General features: G+C 43.9%; 1 protein-coding gene across 1 annotated transcript in view; it reads left to right on the forward strand.

Moving 5' to 3' along the window:
- The window catches only part of grm7 (glutamate metabotropic receptor 7), a gene marked incomplete at its 3' end in the record, with an annotated part of 134,843 nt that extends 107,414 nt beyond the window's left edge, over window positions 1-27,429 (forward strand). The window contains exons 8-9 of the mRNA XM_084464851.1: window positions 21,193-21,439; window positions 27,380-27,429. Coding sequence (XP_084320977.1) covers window positions 21,193-21,439; window positions 27,380-27,429 — 297 coding nt within the window. The remainder of the gene's footprint in view (window positions 1-21,192; window positions 21,440-27,379) is intronic.
- Window positions 27,430-27,981: the final 552 nt, after the last annotated feature.

Here is a 27,981-nt window from a genome sequence, read left to right on the forward strand (position 1 = left end):
GGCCTCCCAATGGTCACAAGGCTACGATGAAGTAAACTTCATCTAATCGAGCCCCGAGACGCTCCGAAGAGAAACGCTTTCCCAGAGCCGTTATCTGAGATCACATGTTCAGGTTGGGAGCGGGGGAGGTAGAGCTGTAATCATGCCGTCTCCTCTGCACTCGGCCTGTGCACAGAGAACACTTCATGATGGAAGGGCTGTAATTGCCCACTTTCAACACTTCTTTTTAGCTTTTTATTTTTTTTGATTGCTTAGATCATTGCGCTGCTCTTGCATCCATGCTGGGTCGGCTGCCGGTGACGGTCACACGGTCCCACGTTCGCCGAACCCATTCGGATGTCGTGCGGTAATCCCGCGGGGACGCGTGATCGCAAGCCGACGATGAGTGTCAATCACCGCTGCACCGCCAAGCTCATCTCAATCCACTCATCCGCTCTCGCTGTCTCTCTCTCTCTCTCTCACTGTCGCTGTCTCGCTCGCTCTCTCTCTCACTCTCTCTCGCTCTCTCTCTCTCGCTCACTCTCTCTTTCTCGCTCTCGCTCTCCATCCCTCTCTCTCTCTCTTTGATCTCTCTCTCACTCTGTCTCTCTCGCTCTCTATCTCTCTCTTTTATCTCTCTCTCGTGCGCTCTCTCTCCCTCGCTCTCTCTCTCCCAATTCACCCCTCTCCTCCCATTTCCTATCGTCTACTCTTCCAGCACTCACCGTGTACACACCTTTTCACAGTTCAGGTTTTTTAATAAAAAATAGTTTGATGTTAACTTTGGTGACTAGCTTCTCTGTTATTATCTTTTTATTTTACAGTCTCTCCAGCTAACCACGTTCCCTGGTTATTTTATTCTTCGGAATCGTCCAGTCTTCTGTGCTCAACTCTATCCTTACCAATATGTACTAATTCATCCTCCTCATACTCCTCTTCTTTTCTCCTTACTCCTCATCCCTGCTTTTAAAAACTGCTGATGGCAGCCCACTCACACTCACAGTAAGCATGAAGGTTTGACGTATGTATTTACAGGCGGATTGCCTGAAAAATCTATTATACAAAAGAACAGGGGTAAACATTTACTCTTCCTGGACTGAAAATAAATTATTTGCTGTGTGCCAAGTGTTTTGTAAATAGTGCTGCGAAGAATGTGAAATTGATATGTAGAATGTGAGACAGGGACTCTGAGGCAGATTTATTGTGCTATAGAGAGGGGCTTTATGTTTAAACCTTTCTACATGTATAAACCTTTTTACATTTATACGTTTATACTGGACTATAGAGAGGGGCTTCTAGACAGGTTAAAATCCTTTCATACATGAACAAAATAACCCTTATACATGTAAAAGCCTTTCAAATACTAAAAACACTTTTCACACATGTGAAAACCTTAAAACATAATGCTTCCCCATTCACCAGTAAAAATACATAAAACAAACCCAAACAGCCCATGACTCCATGTTGCTCCCTCTGGCTCCATCGATGGACTGCTCGGTCATGGGTCTCCAGCTAAATCGGCTCCACATCACACCTGCCGTTCCCCCGGCAGCGACCTTGGGCCCGGACCAGGCCAGATTGATTCAGTAGCGCCGCATGCTGCTGTTCTGCTGTCCTGATTTACGCCTCATCATGGAGGGATCCAGGGGCTTCACCGGGGCGGCCCTGCATGCATGCCCTGGGCCCGCAGCAGACGGTAGAGGGAGGGGGACGTGGATGAGGAGCAGTGTTGGGAACGTTACTTTAAAAAAGTAATGAGTTATAGTTACTCACTACTTGTTCCAAAAAGTAACAGAGTTAGTAACTGAATTACTCTATAATAAAAGTAACTAGTAAATAAAAAAGAAGCTTTGTAGATGCGTGTGTCGTTGTGAGATGCTTCATTAAATGAGAGTTGCTTACAGCGGATGTTGACAAAGTCTTTGCTCCTGGACATAATGTTCACTTTACATGCACATTCTTGCCTTTGACCTCAATGAATTTGAAGTAGTGCTTATATCTCCACCTTGAAAATGCCAACTTTTCATCGGATTGCTCCGCTACACACTACACACACTAGAAGCCCCTCTCTATAGTCGCCATTTCTACTGCTTCATCGAATCTGTTTGGTGTTTGTGTGTGTGCGTGTGGCATGCGTATCCTGGCTTGTGTGTAAAAACACTAGCTCAGATTGGCTACCATAAAACATGACTCTGCTTTAGCCAATAATAATCGCTTATCTCTTTGTTAAACCACCCGGTCTCCTCACCATCAGTTTGTGTGGAGCCAGGGGTTCGTTCGGATTACGCAGTTTATTCTATCAATTCATAGTAACGCACCGCATTTAACTGTCAGTAACGGTAACGGCGTTGTAACAACGGAAAAAGTAGTTAGTTAGTTAGTTAGAAAAAATAACGGCATTACCTAACGCCGTTATTTTAAACAGCATTATTACAAACACTGATGAGGAGGCTGAACAGGTGGCCGTCCGCTATCTGCTGAGGTCTGCTCTCTGGTTACAGGGGGAGCAGATTCATTGGAAGCGACAGCGAGTCTATAAAATAGGCTTTAATCTGTGTAGTTTATTTGTTAATTTGTCAGGAAGAATGTACGAAAAGGCAGTCGTCTCGAAGAGAGGAAATGCTTTGTACCGGATTAAAGCATCTTGTTAGTTCCCGTCCGAATAAAAGTTTAATTGAATCATAGTGATTTAGAGTTAGGTCTTACTAATGAGCAGGATGGGGTTAGGGCGTTTTGCTCAAGGATACTAACCCTAACCCTAACCCAGGACCTTTCAGCTGGTAGTCAAATTAATCACTAGACTGTTTACACGACTGTAAACTCAGAGAGGGTTAACACACACACACACACACACACACACACACACACACACACACACACACACACACACACACACACACAGAAGTAAGCATAAAGACACACCTCTGGTCAACCTAGAACATATTCTACCTGCTCAGGCCCTTCTCTGGATAAACTACAAACAAGGATAGACATCATGTGGGAGGGAGAGAGAGAGAGAGAGAAAGACAGAGAGACAGACGTAGAGAGAGAGACGCAGAGAGAGAGAGGTAGAGGTAGAGAGAGCTAGAGAGAGAGAGTGACAGAAACAGGTAGACAGTGACAGAAAGAGGTAGAGAGAGAGGTAGAAAGAGCGGGAAGTAGAGAGAGAGAGATTCATAGAGAGAGAGAGAAAGAGTGATAGTGAGAGGTAGAGGTAGAGAGAGCAGTAGAGAGACATAGAAGTAGAGCGATAGGTAGAGAGACAGAGAGAGAGAGAGAGGTAGTGAGAGAGAGAGAGAGAGAAGTGGCTGTGACAGAGAGAGAGGGAGATGAAACGGACAGACGGAGAGACATAATGAAGAATGATGAAGACAGGAAGTAGCGGTGGTGGCGGTTGGGGGGGGTGGCCCACGGCACTGGCTGGCTCCGGGTCACCGCCGGCCCGCCCCCTGTGGATCATCTTTAGATGCCAGGCGTGTCAATCAATCATCAATCAGCTGCCGGGCTGGCCCCGCCCTGTCAGCAGCCCTGTGAGGCCCCTCTCGGGCCCCTGCAGCTCACCTGGGTCCCCGGGGACATTTATATTTACATGTAGTCATCGAGCAGATGCTTTTTATCCAAAGTGACCTCCATCACAAAGCACACTATACAGAGAGACAACCAACGCACACCACGCATCACATCAATAAATAAAGAAAGAAAGAAATGCTCCAAGTGATGCATGAAGTCTCCCAAACAGTAAAACTCAGCAAGGAAGCAGATTGTTTGTGTTTGTTCTTGTGTGTTTATTTTAGTGCAGGCGGCGTAGTTTAGTTGTGCGGTGGATTTATTACTTGTCTTTCGTTCCACAACAGGGCGGCCATGTTTTGCTGTGCTGGGTTCATCAATCATGTGCTCACGCCTTAAGGACGCTCAGACGATGGTGAGCGCGTCAGCCCTCCCTGGAAGGAAGGGGGAGGGGCCTGGCAGCCCGCGTCATGAGCAGAGCCGGCGTCCTCATCCTCCAATTAGAGTCGGGAGAGCCATCGCTCATCGGCTCTTACGGCTAATGAGGTCTCCCAGCGACGGCTCATGGCGGTGACGCGGTGACAGTCGTCAGAAGGCGCTAAGGACCCCGGAGGGAGGGTAGCATTGTTAGCTCACGTAATGATGAACAAACAAAGGGGCTCTCTCTATTGAAGCGATTAGTGTTTATTATTAGAGAGGGACCGTTTGTCTGGGGACTTGCTTAGAGGCGACAATGCTTAGAGGCGAGGATGAACGGGGGGGGGGGGGGGAAGGTTGTGAGTTTGAGGCCGTAAGCCTGCAGTCTAAATGTAGGAATCCTTGAGTAAGACTGCCCTGTCCCCTCACTACTCCTTAATGGTTAATAGACTGCATTTACACCGCGCTTTTCTAACCAGTGGCCACGCAAAGCACTTTACAACACTGCCTAACATTCACCCATTCACGCACACATTCACACACCGACGGCGGTGTCAACCACGCAGGGCAACAGCCAGCTCGTCGGGAGCAGTCAGGGTGAGATGCCTTGCTCAGGGACACCTCGACACTCTGCTAGGAGGAGCTCGGGATTCGAACTAGCAACCTTCCAAGTCAACAAATCAACCGGCTCTACCTCCTAAGCTAATCCCCCCAGTGATCAGCCAAATGACTTAAAAGAAGAGAGGAGGAGATGAAATGTGTGAAATACCAGAGTTTTACCGGCCATTTGAGGTATGATTCTACCCCAATCCCCTGTATCATCTATATTAACAGAAGTGGTTGTTAGGTGGGGTTGAAAATTACCTCATAAACCAGGGCTCGGCGTGCACTGAGGCTCCATTGTGAAGGGCCACTTATCACCAGCTGTGGTGTTGATTTCCCATCACAAGCCGTTTCAAAGTCCTCCCTCTAGTGACATCACACCAGGTGGTAAAATAGGAGCCCTTTAATCTGCCAGGCACATCTCGTCCCCCTGTGGTTGAAACCAATATCAAATTAAACCCTCCTACACAAAGGAAGTTAGCCGTTGTTCTCTCAGACTCAACTAGAAGTTCAGTACTAGGAGTTCAGAACAAGAATTGTATAGGATGCAGTGACTATTTCTGTGTATTGTCAACTGAGAAGACGCAATGTACCTTATTCAACTGGTTCACTGTGAATAATTACCTTTCACAGTGGAAAAATCGATTCCCATACAAGTGCATATGTACACACACGCACACACACACATACACACATACACACACACACACACAAACACACGAACACACACACACACACACACCTTAACACTATCTTCCCCAGCTATGCTATGTGAAATATAGTCGTGTCCATCTAGGTCAATAAACCATCGTCCCCTTCACTGAGATTAAAACTCAATCTTGTCCATTAGCGGCATATCGCGCCGGACAGGGAAGGTCAGGCCTGCGTGGGCTAGTGAAGCAGCATGTAGCATCACAGCAGAAAGTGATTGATTACTTCCTGTCACCGTCTACGCTAGCATGCAATCACCTCAAAATGCTATCGCCCGATCTGGACGTTGAAGTGCACCTTTCCGTTGTTGTGACACGGACTCCAGGAGAAGGGGCTGTGGCAGCAGCCCAACAGCGTCCCATGCCTTTGGCTAAGGTTTAGGTACCATTAACGTCCTACGTCCACCTGTAGGAATCTGTGAGCAAGATGCCCAGCCCCTACCAGATCCTCTATCCATTTGTATTTCTGTATCCACTGAAATTAATAAAGTCATCTGCAAGAGGCTTCACCAGTACATGACTGCAGCTGCTCCACAATTCTGACGTCAATCTCAGCCAAATAATTAAAGAATGAAGTACATAATTAAATACTGAAAGAATGCAGACTCATTTGCCTAATGGCATCGCATGCCTTTTAAGCTAAGCCGTGTGCTTCATTATGCATGTTACATGTATATGAGATGCAGTGAGTTTAGGGGAAGTAAGTGAAGTTGAATGGTAGCTTAGCATGAACAGCAGCATGGTACATCAGTTAACATGAGAGCGTTCGCTCTCATTCTGTCACACCGATGATGCATCATAGTCTAGAGCTACATCATGCGCTGTGCACTCATCAGCATGTGGCTTACCAGTGGCGTTTCGCCCGAGCGCACAAATGTCCAGATGCACACAGTTGATTTAGCAGGCACAACATTGCTTTGTTTTACATGTCATCAAGGAGCAGGTAGGAGTCAGGGCATCTTTGATCAAGGATGCCTATACAGGCAGACTGGGGAGATTGGGAATCGAACCCGGAAGCTTTGGGCTTGGATTGAGCTAAACCACTAGACTGTTGTCACGGGTTGTATTTAAAACTCTTAGACATTGTAATACTTCATGTAATACATAGGTAAATAAGTGAAGAAGAAGCAAGAAGAAGATTTGAGAATGACTCCCCTGGCAAAGCCATTAGCAAATACGTCAGCCATAAACACAATGATTCTACCTTTGTGTCACCAAACAATTTCTAATTAAAACATCAATCATCCGAACAGCCGTGGAAGCGAGGACAAAGAAACAGGGCGGACAGAGAGGGGACTCAGCTGCTGTTGTGTCTGAGCTCTAAGTCAGTCCCTGCAGAGTCTCTCAGTCTTAAGCCACACTGGGGTTACGGCCGGACGGACGGACACAGACAGGATGCGGGTCTCGCTTTGACAGTTGGGAGTTATTGATTTTGTTGGGGGGGGTCTTTTGTTGAAGGGGGCTGTCAATACTGCCTGTCTGTAAAGTAAATGGACCTTTTCAATTGTGCGTGTGTATATGTGTGTGCGTGTGTGTGCGTGTGTGTGTGTGTCTGAGAGAGATTGCATGTGTGTGTGTGTGTGTGTGTGTGTGTATGTGTCTGTGTAAGTATGCGTGTGTGTGTGTGTGTGTGTGTGTGTGTGTGTGTGTGTGTGAGAGAGAGAGAGGCTGTGTGTGTGTGTGTGTGTGTGGCTGACACCTTCGAATTGCAAAAAATTCACACACATTCACACACACACACACACACACACTCATCACGTCTGCTGTCCTCCCCGACATGCCTCTCAACATGTTTTACTGAACCGACACCCCACTGTCTCCCACGTCCGCTCTCTGCTGAAATCATCCCTCGCTCTCCCCTCCTCCACAACTCCTCACACCCTCCCCTACACCCCCCCCTCTCTCCCCTCCCCCCCAACTCCTCACACCCTCCCCTACACCCCCCCCTCTCTCCCCTCCCCCCAACTCCTCACACCCTCCTTTACCCTCCACCTCTCTCCCCTCCTCTTCATGGCGCTCCCTCTCCTACACCCCCCCCCACCCCCCTCCTCTCTCCCCTCCTCTTTATGGCACTCCCTCTCCTACACCCCCCCCCCCCCCCCCCTCCTCCCTCCCTCTGGTCCTGCCTCTCGCTCTTCGTTCTCTCCCGTCTTCACTCATCTTCTTCTTGCCTTCACCCCTCTTTCTTTCATCCATCCTTCCAGTCCTTCCTCCTCCCCCTCTCTCTCCTCTGCTCTGCTCTTCTCCTCCGTTTTATTTAATCTCAGTTCCTTCTTTGAACCCTACATTCATTTTCATGTAATCTTGTCTTCCTGCTCCTCCCCCTTCTCCTTTCCCCTTCTCTTCCTCATCCAACTCCCCCTCCCCCTCCTCTACATCTTCCGCCTCCTACTCCTCCTCCTCCTCTTTCTTCACGTCCTCCTCCCCCCCTACGCCTCCTCCCTCTCCTCCTCCTCAACTTCCTCTTCTTTCTCCTCTTCCTCCTCCTCCACCTCTTCCTCCTCCCTCTCCCCCAATCATCTTCCTCCTCCACCTCCTCTTCCTCCTCCCCCTCTTCACCCTCCCTCTCCTCTTCCCCCTCCTCCCCCCTGCCACCCCCTCTCTCTATATGCTGCAACATGAGTGCTTAAGCCGGCTGCAAAATGTCTAACAAGCATATCAGATTTTAATATGATTACCATAACTGTGGAATATCTTTTACAGATTTGTGAAATATTATTTACATAGATTTGTAGTTGTTCATTCAGATGTGTAGTTGACTATTATTACCATACTAGTCATACACATGTGTATCTTTATGTGTCAGTAATGACATATACAATTCAAATACTCGCTGTACAAAATGCATTTTATGGTGAACAAACTCAATTGGATTGAAGGATCATACTGTATGCTGTGTATATATCATGTAGGACTAGAGCTATAGGGCTTTAGGGCGCGTTCATCTTGACGTCACAGCACAATGGCCTCCATTTTGTAAGCATAGGAGCACTGGAATGAGTTATAGACCTCCTTGGATTTTGTATAAATATTCAAAATTATTATTTTCATTCTTACTTGCTCGTAGAAGGCCACCTCCATGGACGAGCTTTGGTGCCACTGTCGGTGAAGACAAACTATGAAACATTGCCGTTGCTATGCAACCTTGACTGGGAGAGTCGTGACATCCTAAGTCTGCGCAGATTGGCGTTAGCATAATGCTTCTTCATAATAGTTAACTACTTTAACGGCCCCAACAATCCAAAACCCAAGTGGAAACCAGATGGAAAAAGGTTGTAGTTGAAAACGTGACGCAGCTTTTACTTCTTTGCCACCTACTGAGTTTGTTATGGACGATCATTCAAAAACCCCATGTTATTTCCCATTGACATTTGACCGAGGGAACCAGGAGCCTCTGAGGCGGGACTTATTCTTCAGAGGTCTATTGTGTTAGGAGTGATGCTTTCTGGTCATTGTTTAGTAATAAACCGTGAAATGATCCGTCATTATGGGGAGACATTGTTGTGTTTCCAACTGCCACAGTGTTTCTCATGCTTGACCTGGCAAAAAAAAGTTGATGTTAACCTAGTTTACGGTATATTTACGTTGATAAAGGATTTTACAGTACTCTCTTGAGTCCCCTCAATATGGTGGAGAATCGCCAATGAATGCATTAAGATACAAGCTATTGTGCTTTGTCATAATTGTTCTGTGTCATTTGTGTCTTGTTTTTATGACTGAGACAACAGAACAGCAGCAGCAATGTAAGAGTTGACCAACATGAAACTTCATGAAAGAAGATCTGAAGGCTTGTTGACGGATTGCTCTGTTGATTAGACTGGCTTCTACTGGCTTGTTGCTTGTCACTGAAGATTGAAGTGCTCTCTGGAACGTAAACTTCCTCTCCTCGGATTCTATTTATCCGTACATCTGTACGTGTTTGACAGAATACCTGTGTACCTGTCTGCTTCTGATGCTGCTTTCCTCCGGCACTGCACAGACGAGACGTGCCAAACATGTTCGAATCATAGACGAGGGGGCACGTCTTCCTCCAGCGCGACCCAGAGCATCGCGTGAGCTTTGTGTTAGCGTTGTGCTAGCTTTGTGTTAGCATCGCAGGCGCTAGGACGCGCGGAGCTGCTTCCTGTGGGTTTCCTCCACACACGTTCGTCTCCACCACGCTCTGAGGCGTCCAGCTGGGCCAGTGAGCGCTCTGCCCCCCCCACCGAGTCGATATTATCCCCGTTACCGAGTTACTGCTGCTGGACCCCACTGGGCTCCCCATGGGGTCGCCACTGTGTGGAAACGTGTGTGTGTGTGTGTGGGTACGTACATGTCTGTGGAAGGCGCGATTGCTTTCTATGAGTAATGTAAAACATAATCCAATCGACTTTAATGGAATAAAAATTGAATACAAAGAATATAATAGAATAGAGAGACGACGATAGACTAAAAAAGAATAATATAGGGATGAATAAAGTGAATATAATTCAGAGTGGATTGAATGTGAGCCCAATCGGAAATGAAGAGGAATTAAGACACTGAACTAGAATAGAACATTTAGAATGGATTAGAGGTAGTTAAGTATATAAGAGGACAATCGATGGAGGAAAGAGAAAATGGAAAGGAAAGGAGTATGAATCACCATGAATATCAACTATTGTGGCACGCACTTATGACACACAAGCGCTCCAACGCACAGATTCATATCGTTCCCTCCGAACACCTTCGAGTCCCTGTAGGGACTCCCTCGAAGGCCAATTAAAATACTTTGTTAGGAACCTCACACTCCTCAAAGACAATGACAGACGGATGGAAAAAAGGCAGGGAGCATGACAAACAGCAGAGTCAGACGTACACCAACGAAGACACTAACCACAGCTAACTGATCACCGTACAGTCGGTGATAGAGCCTGCCTTTTGCTAGTGTTACACGTATGGGCTTGAGTTCAATGTGAGACAGTTGTCTCCTGTATTCTGTGTTCTTTGGTGAGTTGTGAGTCTGTGGTTGGGAAAGGGGTGGAACCGTGCTGGAATAGAAGTCGGAGCGAGTTGATTTGCTGTTTGAAAACATCACGGTGTTGAGGGGTGATTGCCTCAAAAAAGGGTTGGTGTATTGGAGGCAGAGAAAATGTTTGTTGCTCCTTACTTCCGTATGTTCTTATACTTCATATATTTTCTTCCTTCTGTTTCCTTCTGTTAAATCCTTGCTAAGCTAATGCTGTGTGTCTTCTGCTGTAAGTTGTGTGTGAAAGGTGGATTTGAACCATTCACACTCATTCTCTTTGTCAACTGTCAACTGAAAAGGTAATTAATTATTAATTGGTTTAAAGAAAGAAAATGCAGTTTTGATGTCAAAGCTGTCTCGATTTGATCAACAGTGTCAATAACTCCTCCGCCTGTGGGACTTATTGTGAAAAGGTTTACACAAAAGCAGCATATATTTGTATAAAGGGATGGAAATGCATTTTCTGTGGTGCTATCGCTAGATATACATTATGTATATCACGCAAAGACTGATTTTTATTTATTTCTGCTTCGAACCAATGGAAACCATAACTTAGTCAGACTAACTCGTCGGTTTTGGACCAAGTCCAAGGAATCAAGTCCTGTATTCAGATCAGGACAGTCAGGACTTGCAGGGTGAGAGGGGAACGCTGTGTGATTTCCTGGTGTTCCTTAAAGACATGGAGTTGGACAGTGCAATGCCTCAGCTTTACAAACTGTTCTCATTAGTGGCAACAATTGGAGCTACATCTGCAGGTGTAGAAAGGAGCTTCTCCTGTTTAAAGCAGCTCAAGTTCTACAACCGTAACACAATGGGCCAAGGTTGTTTAAGCAGCCTAGCTCTGCTGGCCATTGAGAGCTCTGTTGGCCATTGGACACTGGTCAAGTCACTGAAAAAGACAGCTAGTTGGTATGACAGGGTTACATAGCATTTCCTTGAAAAAGAACAGAGAGCAGAATTTACATAAATATATATAATAAATAATAATTTATATAAATAAATTGACAATTGATATGATGTAGGCCGAAAATAAGCTTCCCCTCTTTGAAAGACCAGCAGCTGCCACTGCCTTGGAGGGATTCTGGGTAAACGTTTTTACTTTGAGTCTAGACGGACATTATGTACGTAAAGAATGCTTTCAATTCTGCCTCAATACCCAATGGAATGTGGATCTACCTGAGAGTTTGTGTTTTGTTCTTGGTCTACGTTTGATAAAAGGCTAAATCCAGTGTCTGTTCAACATCAGCAACAGTTTAACGCCTACGTTGTGTTGGTTTAATATCCGTATTGCCCGTGGTTTTATCTTTGTATCAGATGCTGCACACACCAGGAACATTGGTGATATTACACAGCCTAACTAAAAATTTGTCTGTGGAAGTGCATGTCCATTTTTTATTTTGCGTGCGATTTGACCGCTCGTGGGTCTTGAACCTGTCACCTCTCGAACTTCGACACTACCGGCATGGGAGTCGAACGCTCTAACCACTGAGCTAAAAGCCCAGGCTTCTAACTCAGCGGCTAGAAGCCGCTGAGTTAGAGTTAGAGTTAGCCGCTTCTTAAGGCTAGGTGTGTGAGGATTTACAAACGTACTAACGCCAGCTCGCCCAGGCTATTTGGCATCCGTTATCCGAGTGTCTTGCAATTCCTATGAATTATTCTAAGGTTTTCCGACTGTGAGCTTGCATGTCTCCCCTGCCGTTAGTGCAGCTGAGAGCAAGAGAGTGTGTGAGCGTGGGAGTGTGTGTGTGTGTGTGTGTGTGTGAGTGTGTGACTTGGCTCCAGTCCCCCCCCTGTGTGCCCAGTGTTTTCTTTCTTAATTGAACACATTTAACACAAACCCTGTCCTCTGTGGAGGAGGGTCAGCTGTCAAGTGGGATAACCAACCCCCACTTACCATGCTTCCCTGGGTCTCTCTCTCTCTCTTTCTCTCTCTCTTTCTCTCCCTCTGTCTCTCGTTCTCTCTCTCTCGTTCTCTCTCATCCTCTCCCTCTGTCTTTATGTCCCTCTATCCTTTGAGCCTCTCCATCTCCCTCTTTTCCCCTCTCTCTAATTCTTGCCCCCTCCTCCTCTCTATCCCCTTCTCCTTCCTCTCCCTCCTCCTCCTCCTCTCTCCCCCTGCTCCTCTCTCTCCCCCTCTTCCTCCTCTCTCCCCATCCTCCTCTCTCTCTCCCTCTTCTGCCTCCTCTCTCTCCCCCTTTGCTTCCCACTCTCTTTCCTCTATCTCCTCCTCCTCTTTACACACACACACACACACACACACACACACACACACACACACACACATACACTGTCTGTCTCTCTCACACACTCTCACACACAAACACACACATACATGCACTTATGCAGACATGTACATACAAACCCTACATGCATACACACATTCACACACCATCATACAGTCTCACAAACAAACACACACCCACACACACCCTCACATACATACACTGGCGGTCCCATTAAACATTCATAGCACGAAGTCCAGCAGTCTGGCGGCTCCATCCGGCGGGAGAGAGTTTGCTGCTCCAGAGAATGACAGCATATATAAAAACATCTTCAACAGCAGCATCTACCAATAGTGTCAGGGATCTCTGACCTGCTCTCTCACACACACACACACACACACACACACACACACACACACACACACACACACACACACACACACACAGATACATGTAGATACACACACACACACACACAAATGCACTAACAGACACACACACACACACACACACACACATGCACGCACACACACACACACACACACACAAACGCACACACACATAAATACATACATACATATCAATACAGGAAGATACATATAATTATATACACACACACAAACATGTTAATACATACACACACACACACACAAACACACTTGCAGAAACACAAATATGTTAATACATGTATTTTTACATATAATTGCACACATGCACACACACACACGCGCGCGCGCGGTTCTATCTTGCAAGGCTTGCAAGTGTGTCTTCTCTGGGGGGTTCTGTGGAGGTGAAGGAGATGCATATCAGGTCCGGTGGGAGGGAATACAGCCTTCTACAGAATACAGTCTTGTGAATGAGTCTCTTTGGTGCCATTCAGCCTGTTGATTCTTATCCAAAACACCACTGGTACTGACATCAGTCAGCCCCAGCACCCCCCACCTCCACCCCCACCCCCCTCCCCCGCTGGGTGAGCAACATGGCCATTGGATTTATAAGGTCTATTACCGCCAGTTCAATAGGTGGTCCTCTAATGGCCGGCCGGCCACAGTTGTTCATTTTTTACTGCTGCATCTTAAAGCACCTCCTGGGGTTTTATGTAACACATTCACCAGCCGATGTTGAGCGAAGCAACATACAACCAGCGAGCACATAATCCTGGCTCCTGGGATTGGTGTTGAAAAGGGTTTTATCAGTAGTAAGGGTGTAATGAGGGGGTGTAGGGTGAGATGCATAGCACAGTTAATGCTCCCACCGTCTCCGACCATGAAACTAAGTGCCTCAGCATTTTATGAATATTAATGGTGCGGGGCTACTGCTCTCAAACTATTTTTTTGTCCCATTAATTTCTGTCCAGTTCTGTGGTTTAATGATGCTCACAGAGTTCATAAAGGTTTGAACCGGTCCTTGCTGGTTGTACAGGTTTTCAGGGGCAAGTTGAGATCATTCCAGTTTTGATCTCATGACTGGAAAGCGATCATCTTCCACCGATCTTAAACAGTCAATCAGAATCGATGAACCATTTGAGATGATCACAATGTCTCAAAAAGTATTTTTTCGTTACCGAAATTTTAGATGTCTGAAAACATCGTAGGGTGAAAAGTGAGTGGAGTATCTAGGGTGTTCGACTCCCAGCTGAAAGGTACTGGGTTCGATCCCCACAGTTTGAAGTTGGGCAAGATACCCAACTCCTTAATGATTGAATCTTCATAACTCAAGGGGCTTCGGATACATTTTCTGCTAAATGAGAAGATATATAGATATATGAGAAAATAGGTAACACTTTACAATAAGGTACACAGAAACGTAGGTAGTTACTGAGGAACGAATGAGTAACGAATGAGGAACGAATGAGGAACGAATGAGTAACGAATGATGAACGACGAAGTGACAGTTACTCAGTAACTACTGAGGAGTTACTGGTAAACAGACCAGGGGACTACTGAGGAACGAATGAGTAACGAATGAGGAACGAATGAGTAACGAATGATGAACGACGAAGTGACAGTTACTCAGTAACTACTGAGGAGTTACTGGTAAACAGACCAGGGGACTACTGTATTCGTTACTGAGTAACGAATGATGAACAACCAGGGGCCCTAAAGTGACAGTTACTCAGTAACTACTGAGGAGTTACTGGTAAACAGACTAGGGGATACTGTATTAATGAATCATTCTGTGAAATAGCAAACTGACCAATTGATTATGAAAGCAACTGAATTTTCCTGGGATTTCACAATTAGTTAATAAATTAACAACGCACAGACGGGATGATTGTCATATTTTAATAAAGATATTCACAATACATACATTCATATTCACATTTAAGGTTTATTATGTGGCATTAGTAATGTTGAAGGCTTAAAAGCAATTGTCCACCACTGCAGGGCACGCTTTAAACCTGCCTCCCTTGGTTTCAAGCGCTGTCGAGGGCTGGCTTGGGTCCCACACTGGATCGACTGGTAGAGCTGGATCTGACTGATGAGTTGTTACTCTTTCGCGATCCATTCGTTCACCAGTAGTTAAGCTTCATGAATCATTCGTTTACCAGTAGTGAAGCTTTTTGTGTACCTTCATGTAAAGTAATGCATCATACTGAGTTGTTACTCTTTCGCGAACCATTCGTTCACCAGTAGTTAAGCTTTATGAATCATTCGTTTACCAGTAGTGAAGCTTTTTGTGTACCTTCATGTAAAGTAATGCATCATACTGAGTTGTTACTCTTTCGCGAACCATTTGTTCACCAGTAGTTAAGCTTCATGAATCATTCGTTTACCAGTAGTGAAGCTTTTTGTGTACCTTCATGTAAAGTAATGCATCATACTGAGTTGTTACTCTTTCGCGAACCATTCGTTCACCAGTAGTTAAGCTTTATGAATCATTCGTTTACCAGTAGTGAAGCTTTTTGTGTACCTTCATGTAAAGTAATGCATCATACTGAGTTGTTACTCTTTCGCGAACCATTCGTTCACCAGTAGTTGAGCTTCATGAATCATTCGTTTACCATTAGTGAAGCTTTTTGTGTACATTCATGTAAAGTAATGCATCATACTGAGTTGTTACTCTTTCGCGAACCATTCGTTCACCAGTAGTTAAGCTTCATGAATCATTCGTTTACCATTAGTGAAGCTTTTTGTGTACCTTCATGTAAAGTAATGCATCATACTGAGTTGTTACTCTTTCGCGAACCATTCGTTCACCAGTAGTTAAGCTTTTTGAACCATTCGTTTACCAGTAGCGAAGCACTTTCGGGTTAGTTATAAAACCCCAAACCACTGTTGATGACAATGAGGGATCTACAGCTACTTTAGTTAAAAATGTATACAACATAGGGAAATATATATATATATACTGCGCTCATGACACATAATAACATATAACATAATAACAGGATAATATAGAAAATATTACAGAAACAAAAAAAGGCATTTTAAAATGTAACAAAAATAAAGGCTGCACTTTTAACAAGGCATTTCTGAAGAACACTGAAAAAATCTAACAAAGAAAAGAAGTTTCAACAAAACTCAATGAAATGTTATTGGTGTTCGTGGCCAATGTCATGCAGCAATCTGCCAAGGAAGAAGACCCATTTTCTCCTCCTCCAGGTAGCTCCAAATCTCCCCCTTCCATACTGTGATAAAGTAGTAGAAGACAGAAAAATAAACATTAGGACCGACAATTAATAAAAAATTCTAGAACATGTCAAAGTCAAAGATTATTTTGTTTGCACGGTTAAGAAATTATGCTGGTCCTCTGGCCAAAACGATGTGAATTTGATGAGTTTCAAAGTGTTTTTAAAGCCTAAGAAGTCATAAGTCATAACTGTGTGCATGACACAATAATAACATTCAAATACAACAATTACAATTACTCAATAACTGTGGTATAATGACCGTATACCACAGCCTGTCGTGATCTATTGCTTAATTATATTATTTAGATATAGAGCTCCGGGAGTGCTGCGATTCACTCTAGTCTGGACTGCAGGGAGTGAACGCTGATTGGCTGTTATGTTACGTCCCTCAGGGAGTGAACGCTGATTGGCTGATGATACCCCTTCAGAAACATTTATATAGAAATTAGAAGATAAAATTAACATACCGTGTTATAATACGGCATTACCGTATATGCCTCAAATCATACCGTGATATAAATTGTAGTCCATACCGTACAGCCTTACTGCATACCTTACCTATAAATGTATTTCATCCAGCTGAATAGGGACAATTTGCTCCTCTCAAAAAGTGACCCGCACCTCACTGACTTCCTCGTCGTTTTCCCTCTATGTTTATTACGTCGGCACTGCCTACAGAAGAAAACACATTTCTTCATGATAAATATTAATGTTACTGAACTTGAATTTAGAACATGACATATCAGTAAACAAAGGAAGTCATCGATAAAAACCGTACCAAAAAAAGAATACTTACCACTGCAGTCCGTCAACGTTTGCGTTTTCCTTCATTTTCATGCTCTTTTTGCAGAGTTTGCATTTTATTTTGGCTTTAAGTAACTTCTTCTTTTGGAGCCATTTTATCAATTTTAATTTCTTTTTAAAAGTCTGTCTTCCCTCAATAAGACTGAGTACTTTAGCGTGCAGGGTCATGATAACTTCGCATCAAACCGTCTTCCTGTCTTGCACATGCGGACCCACAATGCAATTCGGGAGCGTCCCTTGTCGTCGACGGACGTGTACAGTGGGTAGGGGCACGTTATACGCAGATCGTTTTACCCCATGCGTCGGACACGCCCACTCTCTTCCGTCGACGGGCAAGGAGGTCGTGCAGAAGGACTTGACAATGGAGACTCAGCGAAAGAGTGAGAGAAAAAGGCAGCCCACGGAAGAGCTTCCACATGTAGAGACAGCCATGTTAGAATGTAAGTACATGCTTTAAAGTTATTTCATTATTAATTGAGAGTGTAATGATTCGGTCACATTGCTTAGCTTCCTAAAATGAGCTAATTTGACATCGTACCACGTCTGTTCTATCACGTATTTTTTGGCCTTGCTAGCTAACCTTGTCACTAACCAATGGATTGCTAGCTGGCTAGATAGCCGACGTTGCAAGCAAATTTTAATTATCTGTCAAACACAAAAGTTTAACTCTTAACTAGGTCAAAAGACCGACGGTTCAACCACTTATCTAATGTTAAATTAGGCGAGTCAGTTACCACGTCTTTGAATAGTTTTTGGAGTTGTTTTTAACTACTAAAAAACCCGAAGACTGCTACATTACACTGTTATAGTGCTATTACGGCAATACCTTTCTCCCTGTTTTTTTTCTTTTCATTTTAGTCCATAGTTACAGTATGTAATGTTAACAACTGAATCTCTCAAACATGTATTCTACACAATGGACTGCATGTGGAACCATGACAAATGAATTGATGATGATTTGTCATAAATCAAAATGACATATGATCATACATATTATTATTACATATTATAACATTAAAGACAATGGATAATGTCATTGCCCAAAGTGAATAAAACCCTTATTTCTTAACTAACTGTATATATATATTTTTAAGGTATCCATACAATTTTCAAATGAACAAAAACGTCACTCTGTATGCATTCATCAATATTCTTCATAAGGTTTTGAGCCCCTTACACCAACCATTCTTTCTGTGCTCCAAAATGTTACAGCGCCATCGAGTCAGCGGGAACAATCCGAACAGCGCAGTAGCCAAACTGCAGCAGAGGAAGCAGGCATACTTAACAGATATACTCAGATTCATGTGACTGTGAAATGTAGTTGTACACAGTATAATGATTAATAACTGATGAACGTCACTATGAAAACACTATAATAGGGTTACTTTTAAACCTCTTTTCTACTTCCTGGTTTTATGATGTTAAAATAAGGGTGCTCACCTTAACTGGTTGAAGGCTAGTGTCTAGAGGGGATCCAAGACAAGAGGATGCTAGTAATATTTACTCCATTTGTACTTGAACATTGCAGTAACCAAGTATCTACCTTTACATGATATCGTAACCGGAAAGTGCTTTGGGAATGGGAAGGAACTTAGAACAGCAATGACATAAATTAGATTGAGGTCAGTTAAGCCACTTTAAGTTAGTCTACTAAGTAGAAAATAAAAAAGTTTTTGGTTATGGTTATATTCATGGTGCTGGATTAATTGATCAATTCTTACCCATTTATTTAACGAGCTAGGTGGTCAGCTGGTCCCAAGTCTGCTTATAATATCAAAGCCACGTCTGAACACGTCTGACTGTTCAATACATGACTGTTCAAAGCAGCATAATGGATGAAGCTACAGCAGGAACATGGCTTTCAAATAACACTAAACAATATAATCCACTTATTCTACCACTTGTCTAAACTATACAGTACTCCCACTTTACTCTCTAGTTGTGCTCATTTGATTTATAATAACCTACTGTTAAAGAGTACAGATAATACTACTTGAATAGACAGTACACTCACAGTACTCTTGATACTACTGGAAATTACAATTTAATAATTATTATTATTATACCTCTGTACATTCATTACTCTAGAATGTAATTTAGAACTAACTTGCCACTATATAACCCTAATACAAGAATAGTATTAATACTAGTAAACCCCTAACCAACTGCACTACCATCATCCTGACAAAATACTACTGTTAATACATGTTTATAATTTTCTTTGTTTCAGTCCTCACCCCAGAAGAGGCGATGGATCGCTACAGCCGTGTCAGATGAAGAGAGCTGGTTTTTGTTTTGTTTTTAGAGTGCCTTTTTTTGTTACATTTTAAAATGTCTTTTTTTGTTTCTGTTTGTGTTTTAAATTGTTAATATTTTCTATATTATCCTGTTATTATGTTATATGTTATTATGTGTCATGAGCGCAGTATATGTATATATATTTCCCTATGTTGTATACATTTTTAACTAAAGTGGCTGTAGATCCCTCATTGTCATCAGTGGTTTGGGGTTTTATAACTAACCCGAAAGTGCTTCGCTACTGGTAAACGAATGGTTCAAAAAGCTTAACTACTGGTGAACGAATGGTTCGCGAAAGAGTAACAACTCAGTATGATGCATTACTTTACATGAAGGTACACAAAAAGCTTCACTACTGGTAAACGAATGATTCATAAAGCTTAACTACTGGTGAACGAATGGTTTGCGAAAGAGTAACAACTCAGTATGATGCATTACTTTACATGAAGGTACACAAAAAGCTTCATACTGGTAAACGAATGATTCATAAAGCTTAACTACTGGTGAACGAATGGTTCGCGAAAGAGTAACAACTCAGTATGATGCATTACTTTACATGAAGGTACACAAAAAGCTTCACTACTGGTAAACAAATGATTCATAAAGCTTAACTACTGGTGAACGAATGGTTCGCGAAAGAGTAACAACTCAGTATGATGCATTACTTTACATGAAGGTACACAAAAAGCTTCACTACTGGTAAACGAATGATTCATAAAGCTTAACTACTGGTGAACGAATGGTTCGCGAAAGAGTAACAACTCAGTATGATGCATTACTTTACATGAAGGTACACAAAAAGCTTCACTACTGGTAAACGAATGATTCATAAAGCTTAACTACTGGTGAACGAATGGTTCGCGAAAGAGTAACAACTCAGTATGATGCATTACTTTACATGAAGGTACACAAAAAGCTTCACTACTGGTAAACGAATGATTCATGAAGCTTAACTACTGGTGAACGAATGGTTCGCGAAAGAGTAACAACTCAGTATGATGCATTACTTTACATGAAGGTACACAAAAAGCTTCACTACTGGTAAACGAATGATTCATGAAGCTTAACTACTGGTGAACGAATGGATCGCGAAAGAGTAACAACTCATCAGTCAGATCCAGCTCTACCAGTCGATCCAGTGTGGGACCCAAGCCAGCCCTCGACAGCGCTTGAAACCAAGGGAGGCAGGTTTAAAGCGTGCCCTGCAGTGGTGGACAATTGCTTTTAAGCCTTCAACATTACTAATGCCACATAATAAACCTTAAATGTGAATATGAATGTATGTATTGTGAATATCTTTATTAAAATATGACAATCATCCCGTCTGTGTGTTGTTAATTTATTAACTAATTGTGAAATCCCAGGAAAATTCAGTTGCTTTCATAATCAATTGGTCAGTTTGCTATTTCACAGAATGATTCATTAATACAGTATCCCCTAGTCTGTTTACCAGTAACTCCTCAGTAGTTACTGAGTAACTGTCACTTTAGGGCCCCTGGTTGTTCATCATTCGTTACTCAGTAACGAATACAGTAGTCCCCTGGTCTGTTTACCAGTAACTCCTCAGTAGTTACTGAGTAACTGTCACTTCGTCGTTCATCATTCGTTACTCATTCGTTCCTCATTCGTTACTCATTCGTTCCTCAGTAGTCCCCTGGTCTGTTTACCAGTAACTCCTCAGTAGTTACTGAGTAACTGTCACTTCGTCGTTCATCATTCGTTACTCATTCGTTCCTCATTCGTTCCTCATTCGTTACTCATTCGTTCCTCAGTAACTACCTACGTTTCTGTGTACCTTATTGTAAAGTGTTACCAGAAAATATATTAATGCTTTAAATGTACTGCTTGTAAAAAACCACCCACACACCCACACACACACACACACACACACACACACACACACACACACACACACACACATATAAATACATAGAAACACACAAACACACACCCACACAGTGTGTATGTTTTGAACAACCATCCCTTTCTCCTGAAGCTCACCCTATCTCCCCCTCTCCCCTCCCTCACCAGCTGTACATCCAGACCACCACGCTGACCATCTCCATGAACCTGAGTGCCTCGGTGGCGCTGGGCATGCTGTACATGCCCAAGGTGTACGTCATCCTGCTGCACCCGGAGCTCAACGTGCAGAAGAGGAAGCGCTCCTTCAAGGCGGTGGCCACCGCGGCCACCATGTCCTCCCGCCTGTCCCACAAGGCCAGCGACCGGCCCAACGGCGAGGCCAAGACGGAGCTGTGTGACAACGCCGACCCCAACAGTGAGTGGCCCAGTGATACGGCACGGCCGCACTGCAATATTATCTAATATATTATATATTATATATTATATAGATATTAATAATATTTTTGCATGTGTTTGAACAAAGATCAACTGTACTGCTAATGATACACCAAGGCACTGGCTGACTTTGTGTCATTTTTTTTTCTATTAAAGGTCCTGTATTATGCCACCACGTGTGAGTGTGATTAGCCATAACAAGCCGTTTGGAAAATCTGCCTCTAGTGACATCACAGGTGGGCGTGTCCACCTAGATGTGTGATCAGTCTACCAGCCTACCCAGTCGACTGTGGCAAACGTTGCTCATCTATCCGTCATACATCTAGGTGGACACACCCACTTGATGTCAGAAGAGCCAGCTTTTCAAAACGTCTTGTAATGGCTAATCACACCTGGTGATATAATATGGGACCTTTAAGAAGAAAATAAATGTATAGATTGGATGAAAACAAGGAAGAAGGGAAGGAGCGTGTCATAAGAGGGCGGGGTGTGGGGGGGTCTTGATTTGCTAAGCTGGGTTGCATTCTTTGGTTCGGTTCAAGGAAGGCGATGATACTTTGTTAAAGGAGAACTGCCAAGGCGCGCAGCTGCATTGTAAAACAGTCAAGTACCGCTGGTTATTGCCGCCAACGTCTCTGTCCGCAAGACCCACGTCGTTTGCTCGAAACGTTTGACATTTGGCGCGACAGTTCCCCTTTAACATGAAACGTTGCTGAGCTATGCAATAGTTTCAAAAGTATTTTCAGTTATTTGGACTTCCTTGATTCACTGAATTAAAACGTGAATGGCTACTGAAATAATGCTACGTGGGAGAATGCTAACTCTTGCACCAACTGCTGCTTTGTTTCCTGGCGTCAATCACAAGAACTGAAAGGAGAGAATCCCATAATAACAAAATCTTGAAATTGTATCCTATATTAAACGCAAAAGATATACATTGAAAGTGATGTCTTGTGACCACTTTAAAACAAACCTGTGCATGTTTGCATGTGCGTAACACGCGTTGCTTAGCACAGGGTTTGTGTTTTCGACCCGGGCTCTGTTTAAGAGCACACGCTTAAACCTGCCATGAATTGCATGGACTGCAGTTTGAAACGTTGCATCTGAGTTGTATTTTGGGCAAAGTACACAATATGTCGTACGTAGTACATTCCCAAAGTCCAAAATCAATGCAATGTTTTTGTTTTTATATGTTTTTATATGTTATATTTAGTACATTTGCAACAAAAGAATAACATAATATTCATATTCTACTACTATCGTACATTGAACACATCAATGTGAAACTAAATAAATATGAACATATCATATTATATATACATATATACGTAATAACATATATCACATTTTCAGAACTTGACGCCTTTATAATACACACCAAAATGGCTCATAAAATGGCAAAAAGTAGTCGACGTTGTAAACATCAGCTTGACTTATACATCATATGTGTGTAATGCTAGTTAGTGGAATAGCGTGGGTGATATTCGACAATACATCACTGTTGTCATACAGCCCAATCCCACTCAGAGAGCAGTGTTTCAATAATGTACATTAGCTATAGTTTATTTATCACCACATCCATAAAGTCCCAGCAGAAAGCTGCCCATGTGTATGCCTCCAGCTGTTTTTGCCGCAGTATTTTTTAGTTTCTTCTGCACTGGCATATATACAGCCGCCTGCACCACTGGAATACATCTTACTGTTAGATTATCTGACTGTATGTATCACTTTGTTTCCTTCATTCACCAAAGGCAATGTCACAACATCTATATTTATGGGAAAACTGCTCTAAAACTTTCAACAATTTGTTTGCCAAACAAACTTTATTGGGCAATGCAAGTGCCACAAATCAGTTACTGCCACGTCTAATTGGATTTGATGTATTCTGCTCAGACATTTACTCAGACACATCACACACCACATAAGACAATCACATAAACAATCTGAATGTTTAATCAGTTACTGTTGATAATGCTCATGCCTATGAGATCGAATGGCCAACGCATGGAGGGGTAATGTCTGTGTGGGGTGTGGTGGGGCAGGGGGAGGGGGGGTGGTCTCTTGTTGGTCCTCCGGAATCTCACCTAAGCTCATGTGTTCTTCCCCCTGACAGGCTAATTTCATAATGTATCAGAGGTAAGAGGACATTCACCTTCTACTACTGCTTTCCTCCCCTGACTTCTTGATCCATTTCCTCTTCCTGTTCAAGAAGAAAGAGAGAGTGTGAGAGAGAGAGAGAGAGTGAGAGGTGAGAGAGAGAGGGAGGGAGTGGGGGAGCAAGGCCAGGTATGCATTGCACAGAGAGACAAAAATGTCAGGGAAATGGTAAAGAATGGTTAAGAGTTGTGGAGAAAGAATAATAGAGACTTCAACAGGTGGAGGTATGGAGAGGATAGATAGGTCGAGAAAGAAAACGGATAGAGAGAGAATACATGATGAATAGAGAAGGAAGGAGGAGGAGAAGGGGGGAGACAGAGGGAGAGAGAGAGAGAGAGAGAGAGAGAGAGAGAGCACACAGGTGGAATGCTCAAAGACCTGTGAATCTCCTCCCCTCCGCCTTCTCGATTTACTTGTAACTTTAAGATGACCAGGGAGAGACGAGAGGGGACGGCAGAACATGCCAATCAGTTTGAGTGGCAGATATACTGCATCCCCGTGGTGCCCCACGCATGCTGCTACCAGAGCCCACTGTTCTCATATGACTGACCCCACCAGCCCTACACCAGCCCTGCACCACCCACTACCTCCACCAGCTCCAGCACCACTGCTACCTCTGGAGCCCAGATCATATACAGTTCCTGGGAGAGAGAGAGAGAGAGAGAGAGAGAGAGAGAGAGAGAGAGAGAGAGAGAGAGAGAGAGAGAGAGAGAGAGAGAGATGAGAGACCCGCAAAGCAGTTGAAAGATATAGAGATAGATAGAGGGAGAAAGAGGGTGCAAGAGAAAGAGGGGGAATGCAAGAGAGAGAGAGAGAGAGAGGGTTGGGTAGAGAGAGAGAGAGAGATAGATAGACAGTAGTATGGTGGGGGTGCAAGAGAGAAGAATTGGAAGGTAGAGAGAGAAAGGGAGAAAGAAGCAGCATGCGTTAAGGGGTGAGTGACAGAGAGAAAGTGAGCGACAGAGCGTGGAGGAGAGACCGCAGAAAAGGATGAGCATTAGGGGGAGAAAGAGAGGCGGTAATGGAGACAGATCGACGAGAGACGACGAGGGGAACAGAATCGGACAGCGACTAATGAGAGAGAGAGAGGAAAAGTAGTGATGTGAGGGAGTGAGGAGAGAGCGGGGGGAAAAGAGGGGAGGAAGGAGCAGATGGATATAGAGAAAAAGGGGGAGACAGGTGGGAGAGAGTATAGAGACATTGAGGGAGAAAGACGGAGTAAATAGAGAGGGGAGATGGTAGACATGAGAGACAGAGAGAAGGGAGGAGAGAAAGCGAGTAGGGAGGCGTAGACACGAGAGACAGAGAGGGAGAACAAGAGAGGGAAGGGGAGACAGAGCGAGAGAGTGAGTATACAGAGAGGGAGAGATTCCGTCGTATCCTATCTGGTATTCCTGGCTGGCTGGTGGATAATCATAATGCATCAATCAGTGGGCTCCAGTCTCTGTTGGTCCCAGGCAGGTTCCCAGCTGAGTTTGAGGGCCATCTGTTGGTCTGAGCCAGTGGAGCCTGCTCTCTCCCCTCCATACCTCCCTGGCTCTGCCTCCCCCTCTCTCCCCCTCACTAGCTGCTCACTCCCCCTGCTCCTTGTTCAGCTGTCTCTCTCCTCCTTCGGTTTCTGCTATGCCATCTCCTTCATATTCTCAGAGAATTGGCGTTCCTGCTCTTTGACTGAGATTGGGAGTTACGCCCGACCGTTTTCAGAAACTTTTTTTAACTTTGTATTGGACTGGGGAAAACATCGTTTTCAAGAGGAGCAAATTCTGCCAACCATTGAACAACATAGGTCATTCAATAAGAATGAGTCTGCCAAGGCAGGAAGCCAATTTCATTTCAAGATGTTGTCCTGCTTGATCCAAAACAAGCATACAAACAATGAGCTTTTTTCACCCTCAATTGAGATTCCTGTTTTTTCTTGAAAATAGGATTTTACCCCCCCAACACCTGGTATCATACAAATATATCCCTCTCACCTCCCAGGCCATAGACTTATCCCGCATTAAACCCCTGTATCCGACAGTAGGACTCCATCTATTCCCTGGCTCTCTCCCCATGAATGTCTGTCCTTCCCCATGGAACTCCCTTCTGTGCGCTCCTAAACCCCCCCCCCCCCCCCCCAAATAAAGCCTTATATCTGGACCGATCCGTCTGGCTGCTCAGCCACTCGCTCTCCGCAGAAAGCCAGGATCTTTTCTTTATTCCTCATAATACCTCTCGCCTTTCTTTATGACAAAAAAGCCAATTCCCACCACAACAAAGATGTGTGTAAAGCGTCTCTTTGTGAAGCTCTGCATGGCTCGTTTGAAGACTTCCTGCAAACCCCCAATCGCCGCCTTCTGTCTGGGAAGAAAGCCGACCGTTAGAGACCGGAGAGAAGATGTGTCTGTTCAATCGTCTTGAGGGAGAGTGTGTCTATTTTGACTTTCAGTTGTATTCCTTTAAACTGGGGAATACACAATTACATATGAAATGATTAAATGTGTATTTTCCAGTTGTTAAAGTCATTTTAAAGTCAAAAAATGGCAAAATGGTGACAACACATAATATGAATATAAAAATAATGACACACAAATCTAGAGTAAACTGAGTTACCTTGAGCCCCTACCACAGAGTGAGATTCATTATTTCCCCTAAGAAAACATCACCTGCCTAGTCTTCAATAACTGATTGCCCGAGTTGATTTCGAGTGAAGAAAATCAAGAATAACCAAGGCTTGCGCTGTTCCCGTGGGTTACTCAACATAACAGTGGTGGTACATAAGTGACCACCCTTAATCACCCTGGGCCAGAAAAACACCTTTCCCTTAACCAGAATCCCCTCTAATTCACTTCTGAAGGCTGCCCTCAATCAGCGAGAGAATAAACAACCATCACAAATGCATTATGTATAATTTTGTCCTTGGCCCGGACACGCAAACGTACAATGAAGTTTAACGCACACCTGTCACTGTAACCATGGTAATAGCGGTGCCTCGCCAGCCTGCCGTAATTGACTGCTTCCTGTGTGAATAAGACGCCATTATGGAGATGTCAGGGAGGTTCAATGACAGCATCAGTCCTTTAATATGCACAATATGTCACCTTAGCATCTTTATCTCTGCGCCGTGATGGATGGCGGTGGTTCTGCCCCGAGCCCGCGACGGGGGTAGAAAGCCGAGGAGGAACTGAGATTTTTCTATACTCCGACAAAATATTTGAAGAACCCTTGAACCCCCGACGTATTCATTCTTTGACTCTCAAAGTTTGAAGTTTGAAGTGATGCCAAGGCTATAGGCAGGAACCGTTGAAGAACTGGAAACCTTGATTTTTATATTCTGACTCTGACGTGTGAAATACGTGAGTCGAGCTAAAATAGCTGGAATCATTTAGAACGTTGGTCAATAAGGGTCATATTCACTAGGACCACCCAAACTTCAATTAAAACAAAATAAAATAATTTCAATATTAATCAACACTACTTTTTAAATCAGCCGGAATATGCAAAGGAACTTACATAGGTATTGATGAGCACTTTCTACACAGTTTTCGGTCGATTGAGGCTTGTTTGGGTTTGAGCGACACACAGTCCATGCTTCAAGAACTAGAGATTTAAAAAGAGACAAAGCATCATGCCTGAGATACGGCAGTTGTTCATTCATAACAATTTCCATTTCTCTCATCAGGCTGCGCAGCATTAGGAACGTGACTTTAAATCATTCTGAAATGTTTTTCCTTCATCCCAGACGGCCTCGGGCGTTGACTGTTTTCTCATTCTGTTTCTTCAGGTCCAGCTGCAAAGAAAACATACGTGAGCTACAATGACCTTGCGATCTGACAGCATCCTTCCATCAGACAGAGAGACAGAGCGACCTAAAGGGAGAGGGAGAGAGTGAGAGAGAGCGAGAGAGAGAGATGGATGGAAAAGAGATAGATGGAAAACAAAGTGACGAAAACAGTCGCTACTGTCACCACCACGAAAGATGACCCAAAAGCAAAGCGGTGAGGATAGTTTCCTGTTTCCTGTCTCATGTGCTTCACTGCCCACCTCACATTCAAGGATGCCCGGCCAATCAGCAGCCTGCTACAGCAAAGGCTTCTGGGAAATTTTCCTTTGACCAAACCGTGTCAACTCTCGAAAAGAGAACAGTAGGACTTAAAAAGAAGAATACAATGAAAACAAAACAACTAAACAATATCAAAGCTTGGGGTTGGAAGGACAAAGGGCCAATTCTTTTTTTGGTGTTATTCAAACACGTGTGGTTACCTTTTTGTGGCAGTTAGGCCGAACAGCCAGGCAGCATGTTTGTGCACCATTGGATTTAGACCACACCTGGGTTGTGCTCGAAGAACTGAGGCCGTTCAGCGGTTTATCACAGGGGGAACCCCC

This window comes from Micromesistius poutassou (assembly GCF_964030765.1).
Source record: "Micromesistius poutassou genome assembly, chromosome: 2".
Classification (NCBI taxonomy): domain Eukaryota; kingdom Metazoa; phylum Chordata; class Actinopteri; order Gadiformes; family Gadidae; genus Micromesistius; species Micromesistius poutassou.